The sequence below is a fragment of the Arthroderma uncinatum genome (genome assembly GCF_011692745.1).
Source record: "Arthroderma uncinatum strain CBS 119779 chromosome Unknown scaffold4, whole genome shotgun sequence".
NCBI classification, from domain to species: Eukaryota; Fungi; Ascomycota; class Eurotiomycetes; order Onygenales; family Arthrodermataceae; genus Arthroderma; species Arthroderma uncinatum.
Window position 1 is genome coordinate 104,025 of NW_022983866.1, and position 12,322 is coordinate 116,346.

The following is a 12,322-nucleotide window of genomic DNA, read 5'->3' on the forward strand; positions in this document are numbered from 1 at the left end:
ACGTCAGGAAGCATCACAATACAATGATAGAATGATACAGCGGTGATGGCCAGTGGTTAAGGTGATATTGCTACGGTTTTCTGTACGTACGGCCCGCGTCTCTCTACCGTGGCTCGCCAGTCAGGCACAAAACCATGTCATGTGTTTCCATGGCTCGGTGCAACCTAACTTCTAACTTCATACATATATTTTGTCGGCTGACTAGCTGAGGAAAAGAAAAGAAGAGAAGAAGAAAGAAAAAAGAGAAGAAGAAAGGAGAGAAAGACGGATATATAACTCGAGTCTGTGGCATATATCGCTGCTCCTATGAAACATATACACAGCGCGTTTTGCAAGTTGATATCAGCAGCCATGTCTAGCTCTTCTTCCGCTATCCCGACGCCTACCTCCTCCCTACTCCCGCCAGGGGTAGAGACTGGTGTAGATGAAAGGGAGTCCCCCAACGACCCTCCGCAGTGGGGGAAGGAGGGATGCGGGAGCACCGCTGCACCGGCCGTTCCCAAGCCAAAGCTCCGCCTTCACTTTGAAGATCTAGGCAACCAGGCCTCAAAGACCTTCATCGCAGCAGTTCAAGATCCATACGCAGCGATCCAGGCTGCTATAGGAGAGATTGTGAAATATCTTTATACCTCCCCGTCAGGTTCAGCTGCGCCCGGCAGACAAGTCCACTTCAACCCTTCTCTACCGCCAACCAGCGCTGTCTCGTTTATCCTCCACGATTTCCAAGGCGTCGCCTATACCGTGGGTCTGAGCTCAGACAACAACCAAAAGGAGATCCATTTCTCACTCTCCTATATTGCCCACACTGCCAATTTGAAAGATACGACAGCCGAGATCTTGGGAGTCATCCAGCATGAGCTCGTGCACTGTTATCAACATACTACTCCGCGAGGCAGATCAGCTCCAAACCCGCCTTCTGGACTGATTGAGGGTATTGCAGACTTTGTCCGTCTAAAGACGGGGCTCGACGCTGCTCACTGGAAACGCCCAGCCACCGTGGCTGACCTCCCCAAGAGTTGGGATTCAGGCTACCAAAACACCGCTTTCTTCCTTGAATGGATTGAAAATATCAAGATCGGAACTGGCGCCGTGGGCATGATTAATGACCGCCTCCTGAGGCAGGGGTATCTCGGTACTAATGGTGATATTTTCTGGAACGGCCTCTTTGGCCAAGACGTTTTGGATCTCTGGGTCGACTACGCTGAGTATGTCGGGGGCTTGAACCCCAGGGACCAGAACTGTGAATAGATGTCTGATGTTGGCGGAACTATATTAGGGCCGATGTCATAGGCTACTTCGTTTCTTCGTGTAACTATTTTGGGGTTATTGGTAGAATAAGGTACTCGACTATTTCTGCTATAAATTGACCTACATAAGTGTATTTATCGTACGACCCGAGGGCCAGAGGACCGTCTATGCATATAACAATCAATTAGGTTCGTCGTTATCCGACGTTAACGATAGGAATAGGCGTTAGGCTCGGTCTAAAGATAAGTTTAAAGCATTTCACGGGTAAGCCTAAGGATAAGTTTAAGGGTAAGCCTACGAGGGAATTTTAGGGATAAGATAAAACTTATAAGTAGGCTAGGGAATACTAGCTATCGGCTATAAAGAAATAAGAAATTGCATTTATATGACTATCTGATAAAACATGTGTCCACAAGGACTGTACATAGACCTGCGTGAAAAAAAAAAAATGTAGAATCCACCTTAGGGCATAGAGACCTGCTCTAGTAGTTCACCTTAAATCATCAACCAAGCTATCGTCAAGAACCAGCTTGAGTCGACTATAGGGGCGCATTTATCAGTTGCCTAAGTCCTAATATTGTTCCATTGCGCGTTATCTGATAACAATGAGCGGGAGCCAGACGACGCAGCAGCCTCACTTTTTGCGAGACTGCTTTCCAGAGGTCTTATTCGAGGAACGAAGCTTTCTCCCCTTAGGACTTTCAGATCTGGAAGGCTGTGCATCCTCCCTTGGTCGATGAGCCAGGCTCAAGCTAGCATGCTCACTCGGTTGATAAGCGCTCGGTTGACGAGAACTCGGCAATGGGAACCCGGCCATGCGCTGCCCCGAACTGGGAGCTGGTGTTGGTGACTGTAGGAATATATCACGGGAATCCCTTGCTGTAAGTTCTTGATGATATGGCAGGACGTCTCTTCGGCCTGGCTCTCTGGCTGCTCCCCGTTGAGAACTTGAATATTCCGAATCTAGTCTTGATTCCCCCCTTCGGCTTGGCTCTCTAGAGGAGCTTCGCTCATGGCCTAGATAACCTGAATCCAATCTAGATTCTCCTCTTCGGCCTACAAGACTTGATGGCTCTTCCAGACGAGATGAATCTTTTGCCGAACGATTGGAAAACAGCCCGCCTCCCCCTTTTGAAGGTTTTGGGTTCTCTCCACGTGAATCGCTGAAGGCAACTGTGCGCTGGCTAGAATTCCCGTCCCCTTTTCTCGCATCCGGTTTGAGAGCAGTAGATAGGGATTTATTGCTCTTGTCATCGAAAATAATTACCTCTATCGATTTTCCGTTGATTTCAACAAGTTTTTCACCACGTTTCTGTTCGTGAATATGACGAGCCTGGAAGGAAATGGTTGCTTCGAATGCCAATCCATTTTTAACTAGGGCTAGTGGCGCAGACGACTGTAATGGTTGCATACCCATCGGTGTCATTTGGAGTGCTTCGTGCGATGGTTTAGTCATTTTGGTGACAGGAGTTAATTCTCCGTAGGAAGGTAGTTTGTAAAGTGGACCAGTCCAGTCTTCTTCCTTGAAAGTATTCTCCATTTCACGCTGATTAGTTTGGTTGATGACGGAGAGGATGTAGTAGAGGCATTGTCGAACCGAAACGTTATCATCATCATTGTTTGGAGAACTAAACGCGTTGATGGGCGGTGAAAAAAGTAGTCTCGACTTTCCATCACTCCCTCGGTCCTGCTGGAGGAATATGGTGTCGTTGTATGTTGTGAGAAACCCGTACCTCATTTGATAGCGATACATATAAGAGGCGATCTGGCCTAGAATAGGGACAGTGTTAGTTAACTAATCGTACAACGTCATCAAACGCAGGAAACTAAGAAAATGCATACCAAGTGCTCGCCGAAGGTGGGTATCCTGCCCCTTCTTGTATCTAGAAACGTATTCACAAAGGTCATGCTTCCATGGAGTCTTTGCTTCTCCCACAACGGCCATATTGGGCTCAGTCAAAAGCATTTCTAGCTCATCAGGGGTTCTGGCTGAGCAATCGACGGCAACATGATCTGGGATATGCCTTTTATTGCCCGGATTTTGGCTCTCAATGCAGACCTTGTGGTCGCCGAAGCGGAAGTTGATACCATTATGGATCGCAACTGCGCTTGCCGGGCCAAGAGCGTTCTGCGCAAATCGCCCGCATATGGACTGCTCATCGCCACAAAGGTAGTGCTCATGGTGGATATAGCCTGCGTATTTCATGATGCTTTCCACGTTGACGGATAGAGGTTGTTTCTTCAGCAGGTTTGAGGCCGTCCAGGCCTTAGCTTCCTTCATCATATGCCAGGGGCGCAACTCTCCCAGATAGTATATATCGTGCCAGGCGGAGCTCATTGTTTGAAATCCTTCTCGAATTAAAAGTTCAGGAAGCGGATCGCGGAGGATTGAGGCGCCATCGAAGTAGCTAACTTTTTCTGGTGCTTTCTGCATGTTTGCGTTGAATTTAAATTGGAGATCAAGGGATAAAAGTAGATACTAAGTCTTGCAGTGATAGATTCTGAGAGAAGTATAGGCTTGAAGGTGAATAGTAAGTGCTGTGTGAATAGTAAGTTCTGTGTGATTGAAATTTCGAAGAAAGCAACGGCTTTATAACACTGGGGGTGTACGTCTGTAATAGTAGTTCATGCACCTAGGATCTACTACGGGCATTGTCGTGATAGCCAGCGCGTAATGGTTGGATGAGATATCTGGGATCCTTAATGTTGGTAAATCCACCGCGGCGAGACGCCGTCTCTGTATATCCCGCATTATATCCTTGCAGAGCTTGCTCGTCCAATAAGTACTGTGCGTTAGCGTTATACCAGAAACACACCCATCATAACGTGGGCCAAATTAGCGCCACGAGTTAGGCGCCGATGACCTGCTAGTTCGGCCCCCATATAGTGGGTAAGAACCCCAGCAATAGCCCTTTTGGACGCTTGTTCAATACCAGGGAATGACGAAAGCGCTGCCCATTAGAAAAAGAGTAAACCGAAGGTGGGTATAAGGTTGGGTATAAGCTTTAATACTTAAGCAGGATTTAAATGGATAAGGGCTGTTTCTATCTGATTCCTTAATAAAATAAAGAACCTTAAGGACTGATCATATAATCTCTGTTTGGTATATAACCATCTTGCGCTAAAATTATAGCATTGACTGGCCAGGGAGGGATCAGAGCTGCACGCCCTACAGCAACGGCGGAATCCTGGCCGCATATGAATGTATCAATGCACATGGTTCACCCTTCTAGCCAGAAAAAATAGGCCATACTTATAGTACGCGCCCAAAGTAGCTGCGCCGTGCATTGATTTTTGATGGTCAAACGAATCTAGTTGGAGTTTGGGTGGTTGTCGTTGTTTGAATCTAATAGCCGCCCCCAAGGTCTATTTTCAAATTTGCCAAGACTCAACTAGGCGCCAAACATATAAACAAAGCAACATCACTGTCGGTTTCCCTTCATCCATCACCACAATCATCTCTCTGCTTTCCTGTTCTTACTTCGATCAATTTACATTATGGGTGGCCCGGAATTTTACCAAGACTGGATTGGGGACTTGTTTGACAACCTCGTGATTTGGTGCAATGACGATAAATCAGAGTGGTTGATCCAGGAAAAGCTATCTGAGCGGGCAACTTTCTGTCCAGGAACAGTAACTGGAACAAGGAAGCCACTGGCAGAGGGCCAAGCAGTCTATACTTGCCGACAGATCGAAGGAAAATCGGTTGGGATGGAGGCTATAGTTAAAATTCGACTACAGTAAGAACCAAAGCCATAAGTATTCGAATTTCGATGGTTGAATCTGACATTGACACAGAGTGCCCCCTGAATATCCGGCCAGCAAGATTCCGGCAGTTCGAAAGAGACTGGCTTCTACCGAGCCTTCTTCTTGGACAAATCAGGAGGTTGGATCTTTACGGCACTTCAATAAGAAAGGCTGCAAGGTGACTCCGAAACTCTTCAACGTGAAGCGGTCATTGCAAGAATGGGGCCATTCACCCGTACCAGGTGGCTATATCATGTTTATAGTGATGGAGAAGGTCCCCGGGGTGCCCCTTACTCATTTTTGGGAATACGACATGGCCAAACGTAACAAGATTCGGGCTGCTTTTCGCAAATCTCTAGAGTAAGGCTCCCACTTTACTGTTACGCTGTCGTCTGTAGTTGGGAATTTGCTTTAACCAGATATGTATTAGGGAGCTATATCACTATCACGCTTGTCCAGTCGACACGCATCTCGCCAACGTCCTCTACGACGAGGAAAAGAATAAATGGCAAGTTTATCGTGGTCCGATATATATTGTGCTTAAATTCTGACTCTGACCTTACAGCTGGTTTGTCGACTTTGAGCATATCTTTGTGGACGAAAAAAAGGAGCCAATGAAATTCTCAGAAGGCGACTATATCCTCTGGGGCCTAGCACGTTCCAGCGCCCGTGGAACGAAATGGTAGTCAGTGTAAGGCTTCTTATGAGTTTTGATGTACTGTGGTGGTATGGGGTGAAGGCGCTTGTGTGTTTCCTCCTTGACCGGTTATTTTGGACTCGGCTTTCCGTTTTTTTTTTTTCGGTGGTAGTCATGTCTACCCATTCTTTCTTTGGCGGCATGCGTTAATATTCCAAGTGTATCTGTCACTAGGGTTATACTATCGCCTTAATATGGCTTTCTATTCAGGATAAAGGAGTAACGATGTTTACCATACCAACGTTAAGGATATACTAACGGAACCAAGGTTACTCTTATTAACTACACTTTGACTGCAGGTGCTACTACTTCAAGGTGGTTATAACCCTTTTGAAAAAAGGAAATGTTAGGTCATAGGCTTGGGGGCGGGTACCAGTTTAAAAAAAACGTAAAAGTATAGAATTGACGCAACAACGCCATATATATGGTACATGTATTTCAAAAAAGAAATCATAGTTAAACATGGTTGGAAAAAGGAGTAAAAAGTAATGTATCATGTCCAACCTCCGCGCGCCATGACCAGCCAGATAGATAGGTAGGTCTGTCTCTGTATGTAAAATAAGCTTTTTGCGCTCTCCCAAATTAAACAATGATCTCTCCCGGATCGATGTGTGCTCGTTTCCATGGCTGCGCGCCCTCTTCTTCCATTGAGCTGGGGACTCTGGCATTGAGTGGGCTGTAGAGGTACCAACTCTTCAACGCGGCGACGGCTGCCCTGACGCGAGCCTCAGATAAGCTTGCACCAGCTCCTTCGCCGAGTTTATCCTTGCCGGAGTAGATGCCGACGATATACACAGGGTGTCTGCTCATTCGACCCGTTTCGCTGATAATCTTGGCCACGGGAGCCTCGAATCCTTCGCGCTTGCACAGTTTTGAGAGGTCGCGTGTGGGCTGCGAGAAACCAAAGAGATCAGCAATTGGTAATTGGCGGGTCTTGAAGTGTTCTTCGAAGAAGGTCTTCGCGGCAGGCCGTCCTCCGTGGAGGTATATGGCACCCATCAACGCACGGACGAAGTTTGCAGAGGCCTGTGTTGGTGTGATGGGGTCGCCGTAGGAGTTTGGATTGAAGTCACGACCCTCGGTGAATTCGCTGTCGTTTACAAACAGCGAGCCTAGCCCTCGCCTAAACTTCTCGCCGGGCAAGGGGGCGCGGGATATGCCCGGAGGCACCTGTTCGCTCTCCTTATCTAATGTTTCCTGGTCCGCTATCCTGAACTGGAGGTAGGCAGGATCAACCTCGCTGCCTGGCTCGGCTGCGTGCTCAACGCCCCATTCACGAGCCACGACAGCCAATGCCTTTGGCCCTATGTATGCGTACAATGCTGTCCAGAGTACCGACATTGGGAGCCGTGGGTATTGGCAGATGAGATGTTCGGTGGTGTAGTATGAGAGGAGGTCATTACCAAGGACGGAGAAGGAATGGTTGTTAAATTGAGTCGAGGTGTCAGCGGAGGCATCGATTAGGGTGCGAGCCAGCGTTTGGAGCGGTAGTCGCTCTGGTAACGAGAGTCGAGCATGGAGTGACGAAAGCTTTGGCGAAGCTATGAAATCCACTGCAGATGCGAGCGGCGGGCTTGGAGTTCGAATGTTGTGGGAGAGAGGAGGAAGGTCATGGTCTGGAACGACTGGCGCGGCCACGGAGGAGAGACATCTCGCACTCCTTTGCTGAAGAGGCCGTAGATATGTGCTGCTGCTGCTACTGCTGCGGCAGGATCGTATTGGCGGCGATAAAACGGCACCGCTCCAGCGTAGGAGCTGCAGTCTTTTCATTTGGGCTCCCAGTCCGCGGGTACAGATGGGTGAAGGGTCGGGGGGTTCAGACGAGCAGCTCAATTGGAGACGCTGAAGTGACTGCTCGACGTTGCTCGACGTGTTGCTTCTCCTGTGCTGGGGAGCTGATAAATTTGCAAACTCGCCCGGAGGTTGAATTTGTGAGATGGGTTTGCAGGGCGCGCTAGGCCGTTTCGGGGTGGGCTGGCACTTTCACTCCTTCGACGTCAAAAGTCCAAAGTCGCAGGCCAAACAAGCAGAACCACGCAGATACACCACATCGCGCTCGTTGTCCGGCCGCACAGCTTTGAAAATGGGTGGAGGTCCAAAGATCCGGTGCGCTCGCTGCTCTCTTTGCCCTCTCTGCCGTCTCGACCGTCCAATTGGCGGTTCCCCGGCTGGAAGTCGACGCATAGCTGACATCTTGCCATCACAGTTACCCGACTCACGTCTGGTCGCCCGCGGGCGGCTGGTACGCTCAGCCCTCCAACTGGAAGTTCAATACGTTCGTTATCGGCACTACCGCCCTCGGGTTTGCCGCATTGCTCTTCAACTACAGCGCGGAGCACGAATTCCGAAACAAGTTCCCAGAGCCAGGCCGTTTCTTCCCCAGCCGATGGTATGGACGCACCTACGAAGCATACATTGGGACCAAAATATTCTAACGGTGTCTTTACAGGTGGAGCAAGCAGATTATCGAACACGAGCGGGCGATAGCGTCGAAAAAGGATTTATGAGCTAGAAGTGGATTGTGGCCTGTACAGTTATTCATATCACGGCGTTTTGTTTTCAAGTGGATAGAAAACAATTGATGTTCAGTTATTGAGCCACCACCTTATTTCTTATGGGATGTCTCAATAAGATTCCTGGTGTAGAGACGAACCCGCGCAACATAACTCGTGCCGTTCCAGTATTCCTCGCCTTCGGGCGAGCAGCTTAGGACAGGGACGCCTACTTGCTCGATTACATAGCTAGCTGCGACTGTGGCGCATATCAGTCCAGCCAGGACGTTCTCCCTGTCATCCCATGTGACGCAAGCTGCTCTCCAGTCCTCCGATTCATCCATGATTTCGCGGGCTGCTTTAATGGGAGCCTGGTTGGACCCCGCGAGGACCTGGCAGAGGGCTCCCAGAAACGCGTTTCCTGCACCGGTGGGATCTACTACTCTCGAGTTCAGATATGCAGGCAGTGCCAGCTGGTCGCCCCGAGAAAAGGCATAACATCCTTCTCGTCCGGCCCGCACCACCAGTACCCCGTTTCCGTCTATCCCGATACCCGACCGGACAACCGATCGAGATAGCTCTTGGTCCCTAGGGTTGTCAACGTGCCACGAGGAATTGCCAAAGTAGCTTCCCATCTCAAGCTCGTTCGGGCTCACCACGTCTACATGACGAATGACCTCGTAAAACCCCGAGAGCTCCTCGGGACGACAGGAATCTGGGAATGGCTCCCAGACAAATATTGGTCGTCGTAGTTCCAACTTGTGTTCCTCACTTAACTCGCGCCTCCTTTCAAGTATCCCTTGCACTATGTCATAGCACCTGTCTGCAGAGCATGACATATGGAACGTGTTTGAAAGGACTAGCTCCGGCGTAAGTGACTGGGGGCCGATACGGATTTTCGGCGTAAGGTACTTGAAGACTAACAGCAGTTCCAAGGCAAACGTTAAGAGGAGAGCTTTAGCGCCTGTGTGAGTGTATAGATAATTTCAACCCACCTCTCTTCTCATTAGCCTCGTAGCCGTTCCAGCCCTTGGTGGTTTGCCTGTCCGGGTCCTCCCTAAAGACGCAATGCGTATCCCAGCTTGCAATCAGGTCTCGGACATGCGCTGGAAAATCGTAGCCCATATCCACGATCCAGCCAACTGAGCGCGAGTGTTCCTTTCCAGCAGCCATGCGCGCACCTATAGCGGCAAATGAGCCAGCTCCGCCGACGATATCTCGCACCGGAGGCCTGGGAGGCAGATATTCGATCTCGTCTACATCTTCCCCCTCCGTTAGCTTCGGCGGCTGGACAGGGAGACGGAATGGACGTTTCACTAGCCAATGATGAACATGGCGAGAGTACAGAAATCTATCTGCCTGCTCCCACCTGGCGGCGAACTCATGGCCATCCTCTCTGTTTATCTTATTATTGCTGCCTGTGTTCTTCTTCTTTTTTGATAGATGTCCAAGGGAAGATGTGAAGCTATATATGTATTACGGTAATAATGGTAATTAATCTCCGCTTTGACGCAGGATACTTTGTTACCTCTGTATTAGGCTGTAAGCTAAGGCATCTTAATTGTTGCTCTCCTTAACTGTATCAACATCGCCATCTACATCCACCAGCAACCCTTCTTCCACCTCACAGCGCGCCGGTGGAAGAACGCAGGAAGCAGTTCCTGGACGTACGGAGTACTACTTGTCCAGCTCGCCAGCTATCGTTTATACAGGCTGTCAAGCCGCCCTCTCCCTTATCCCCCCCAGACGCGACATACATCCGGCAAGATGGTTGCGAATAACCATATGAATAATTTAACGACCCTTATTAAGCGGTATGGACACTCTGATTCTTGGGCGACCGGTATAGCTGGAGTGAGATTGTTAACTGATACTCATTTCTATCATAGGCTTGAAGCTGCAACCTCTAGGCTGGAGGACATGGCCTCCTGCCTTGACGGCCCCAGCCCAGGCCCGTCATCAGGCACCGGTATCGTAGGTGCTGATGCCTCAAAGGCCGCAGCTCCGGCTCTCCCAGCTGCAGAGCCTCTACCAAGATGCATCGAAGCCTTTGACGCTATTATCTCCAACGAAGTGAAGGCGTTCATCGATATCAGCCAGCAGCTCGGCGGCCTCGTTGCTCCTCAAGTAAGCTACCACTAGGCTTCTACAGCTATGAGAGGAGCTGTATACTAATGATAGCTCTTACTATAGTCAAAAGCCATACTCAAAGCCTTCGAAGCCGAGCGAAAATACCTCCTTGTGTCTACAAAGGCCAAGAAGCCAGAAGCGCAACCCCCAGAGCTCTTCACAGACCTCCACAGAGCCTCTGATGAAATCAACAATATTCGCGAGAGCAACCGTCCTTCTCCGTTCTTCAACCACCTCAGTGCGGTTGCCGAAGGTGTGGTTGCCTTGGGCTGGTTCTTCGAGACTAGACCGGCTACTTTCGTCACGGACACGCTCGGTGGCGCACAGTTCTACGGAAACCGAGTGCTCAACGAATACAAGGACAAGTACGTTTGCGGAGTCGACAGCATGTCAAATACAAGTATCCTGCTAACGTCTCGAAGGGATAAAATCCATGTCGAATACATCCAAGCTTACTACCAGATCTACAAATCCCTCATCGACTATATCAAGGAATACTACCCTCGCGGTGTGACTTGGAACGACAAGGATGGCATTGATGTGATGGATGCATTGAAACAGGTGTCTTCCGGGTCGCAGGCTGGCACCCTTCCTACTCCCTCTCCATCCACTTCGGTGTCCAAGGAGGCATCAGGCGCTTCGGCGCCACCTCCACCACCACCACCACCTCCTCCACCAGGCCCTCCGCCTGTATTAAAGGGGGCTGCAGCTGGTAACGATATGAGTGCTGTTTTTGACCAGCTCAACCAAGGCTCCTCCGTCACATCGGGTCTCCGAAAGGTGGACAAATCCGAACAAACGCATAAAAACCCCAGCTTGCGAGCTCAGTCTATTGTTCCAGGCAGCCCAACCGGCTCTTCCCGAGGCAAATCACCTGCTCCCAGCAAGAAGCCAAAGCCTGAGAGCATGCGTGTCAAGAAACCTTCCAGAAAACAACTCGAAGGCAACAAGTGGCTCATTGAACACTTTGACAACCCCACCGGTGTCATTGAAATTTCCGCCTCCCTTTCCCAGTCCATCCTAATCTCCCGATGCAACAAGGCAATCATCAAGGTCAACGGTAAGGCCAATGCGATATCAGTTGACAACTGCAACGGTGTCTCAATTATCGTTGATTCTCTTGTTAGTAGCCTGGAAGCAATCAAATGCCTCAAGTTTGCGCTGCAGATCGACGGAGCCGTTCCAGCCGTCATGTTCGATCAGATTGACGGAGCCCAAGTTTACCTCAACGCAGCCAGCTTGGAAACGGAGGTCCTCACAAGCAAATGCACGGCCATCAACCTTGTTCTTCCCCCGCAGGAGGATAATGAATATTCAGATGGTAAGGAATGTCCTATTCCGGAACAGATTAGGTCGTATATCAAGGATGGAGTGGTTGTTAGCGAAATCGTGGACCATACTGGTTAGGGTACAGTACTCTATTATGGTTAATGTCTCTAAACTAACTCGCCATCCGTTGCACATACTCGGATATATACACTATGTCTTGATACATATTCCAATATACGCCGCTTTTTTATTTAATAGCTGTACCCTCCTAAATATTTGACTGTTACGGAGTATATCGAAAATAGTTCAATTTCATTTATAGAATATCTGAACGGCAACACGACCGTAATATTTCCTTAGCTGTATACACAAAGGAGAAACAGACATAATGCTCTACATTATGCATTTGAGCGGGGATATCCTGGATGGGAGTTTGACCGAAGATATAAAGAAAAATAAAAATAAAAATATACCTGCAAAATGTATTATTCCTCCCACCAATACAACACCAAAAATTGCCAATTAGTTTATTTTTTGAACTCAGCAGCCGTAGTGAAGAAAAAAAAGGAAAGAGTTGCGACCGGGATATAATGCAATTTAAGATCGGGAACACAGTAACGGACTAGCTGCCTTTCTCTAGGATTAAGAGGGGGTGGGTATCTTTGCAAATGACGAAACGTTCAGGAATAACAGGAATAAACGAGATGAGATGTGCGATATATGTATGAGTGTAGGAAAA

At 48.9% G+C, this 12,322-nt stretch overlaps 5 protein-coding genes across 5 annotated transcripts; 3 read left to right on the forward strand and 2 right to left on the reverse strand.

Moving 5' to 3' along the window:
- Window positions 1-351: 351 nt before the first annotated feature.
- Window positions 352-1,248, forward strand: GIQ15_05402 (uncharacterized protein; the record flags this gene model as incomplete). The annotated part of the gene is made up of 1 exon (XM_033552819.1): window positions 352-1,248. The coding sequence occupies one exon, from the start codon at window positions 352-354 to the stop codon at window positions 1,246-1,248; it is 897 nt and encodes a 298-aa protein (XP_033403963.1).
- A 963-nt stretch (window positions 1,249-2,211) lies between these two features.
- GIQ15_05403 (uncharacterized protein) lies at window positions 2,212-3,682 on the reverse strand (the record flags this gene model as incomplete). Its single annotated transcript, XM_033552820.1, has 3 exons — window positions 2,212-2,265; window positions 2,309-3,018; window positions 3,091-3,682. The coding sequence occupies 3 exons, from the start codon at window positions 3,680-3,682 to the stop codon at window positions 2,212-2,214; spliced, it is 1,356 nt and encodes a 451-aa protein (XP_033403964.1).
- A 1,064-nt stretch (window positions 3,683-4,746) lies between these two features.
- GIQ15_05404 (uncharacterized protein) lies at window positions 4,747-5,681 on the forward strand (the record flags this gene model as incomplete). Its single annotated transcript, XM_033552821.1, has 3 exons — window positions 4,747-4,988; window positions 5,047-5,355; window positions 5,561-5,681. 3 exons carry the CDS (start codon window positions 4,747-4,749, stop codon window positions 5,679-5,681), a joined length of 672 nt encoding a protein of 223 aa, XP_033403965.1.
- Window positions 5,682-6,274: 593 nt separating this feature from the next.
- On the reverse strand, window positions 6,275-9,357 carry GIQ15_05405 (uncharacterized protein; the record flags this gene model as incomplete). The annotated part of the gene is made up of 5 exons (XM_033552822.1): window positions 6,275-7,357; window positions 7,726-7,860; window positions 7,912-8,133; window positions 8,346-9,103; window positions 9,180-9,357. The coding sequence occupies 5 exons, from the start codon at window positions 9,355-9,357 to the stop codon at window positions 6,275-6,277; spliced, it is 2,376 nt and encodes a 791-aa protein (XP_033403966.1).
- Window positions 9,358-9,951: 594 nt separating this feature from the next.
- On the forward strand, window positions 9,952-11,721 carry GIQ15_05406 (adenylyl cyclase-associated protein; the record flags this gene model as incomplete). Its single annotated transcript, XM_033552823.1, has 4 exons — window positions 9,952-9,998; window positions 10,074-10,311; window positions 10,378-10,679; window positions 10,737-11,721. 4 exons carry the CDS (start codon window positions 9,952-9,954, stop codon window positions 11,719-11,721), a joined length of 1,572 nt encoding a protein of 523 aa, XP_033403967.1.
- Between the last annotated feature and the right edge of the window lie 601 nt (window positions 11,722-12,322).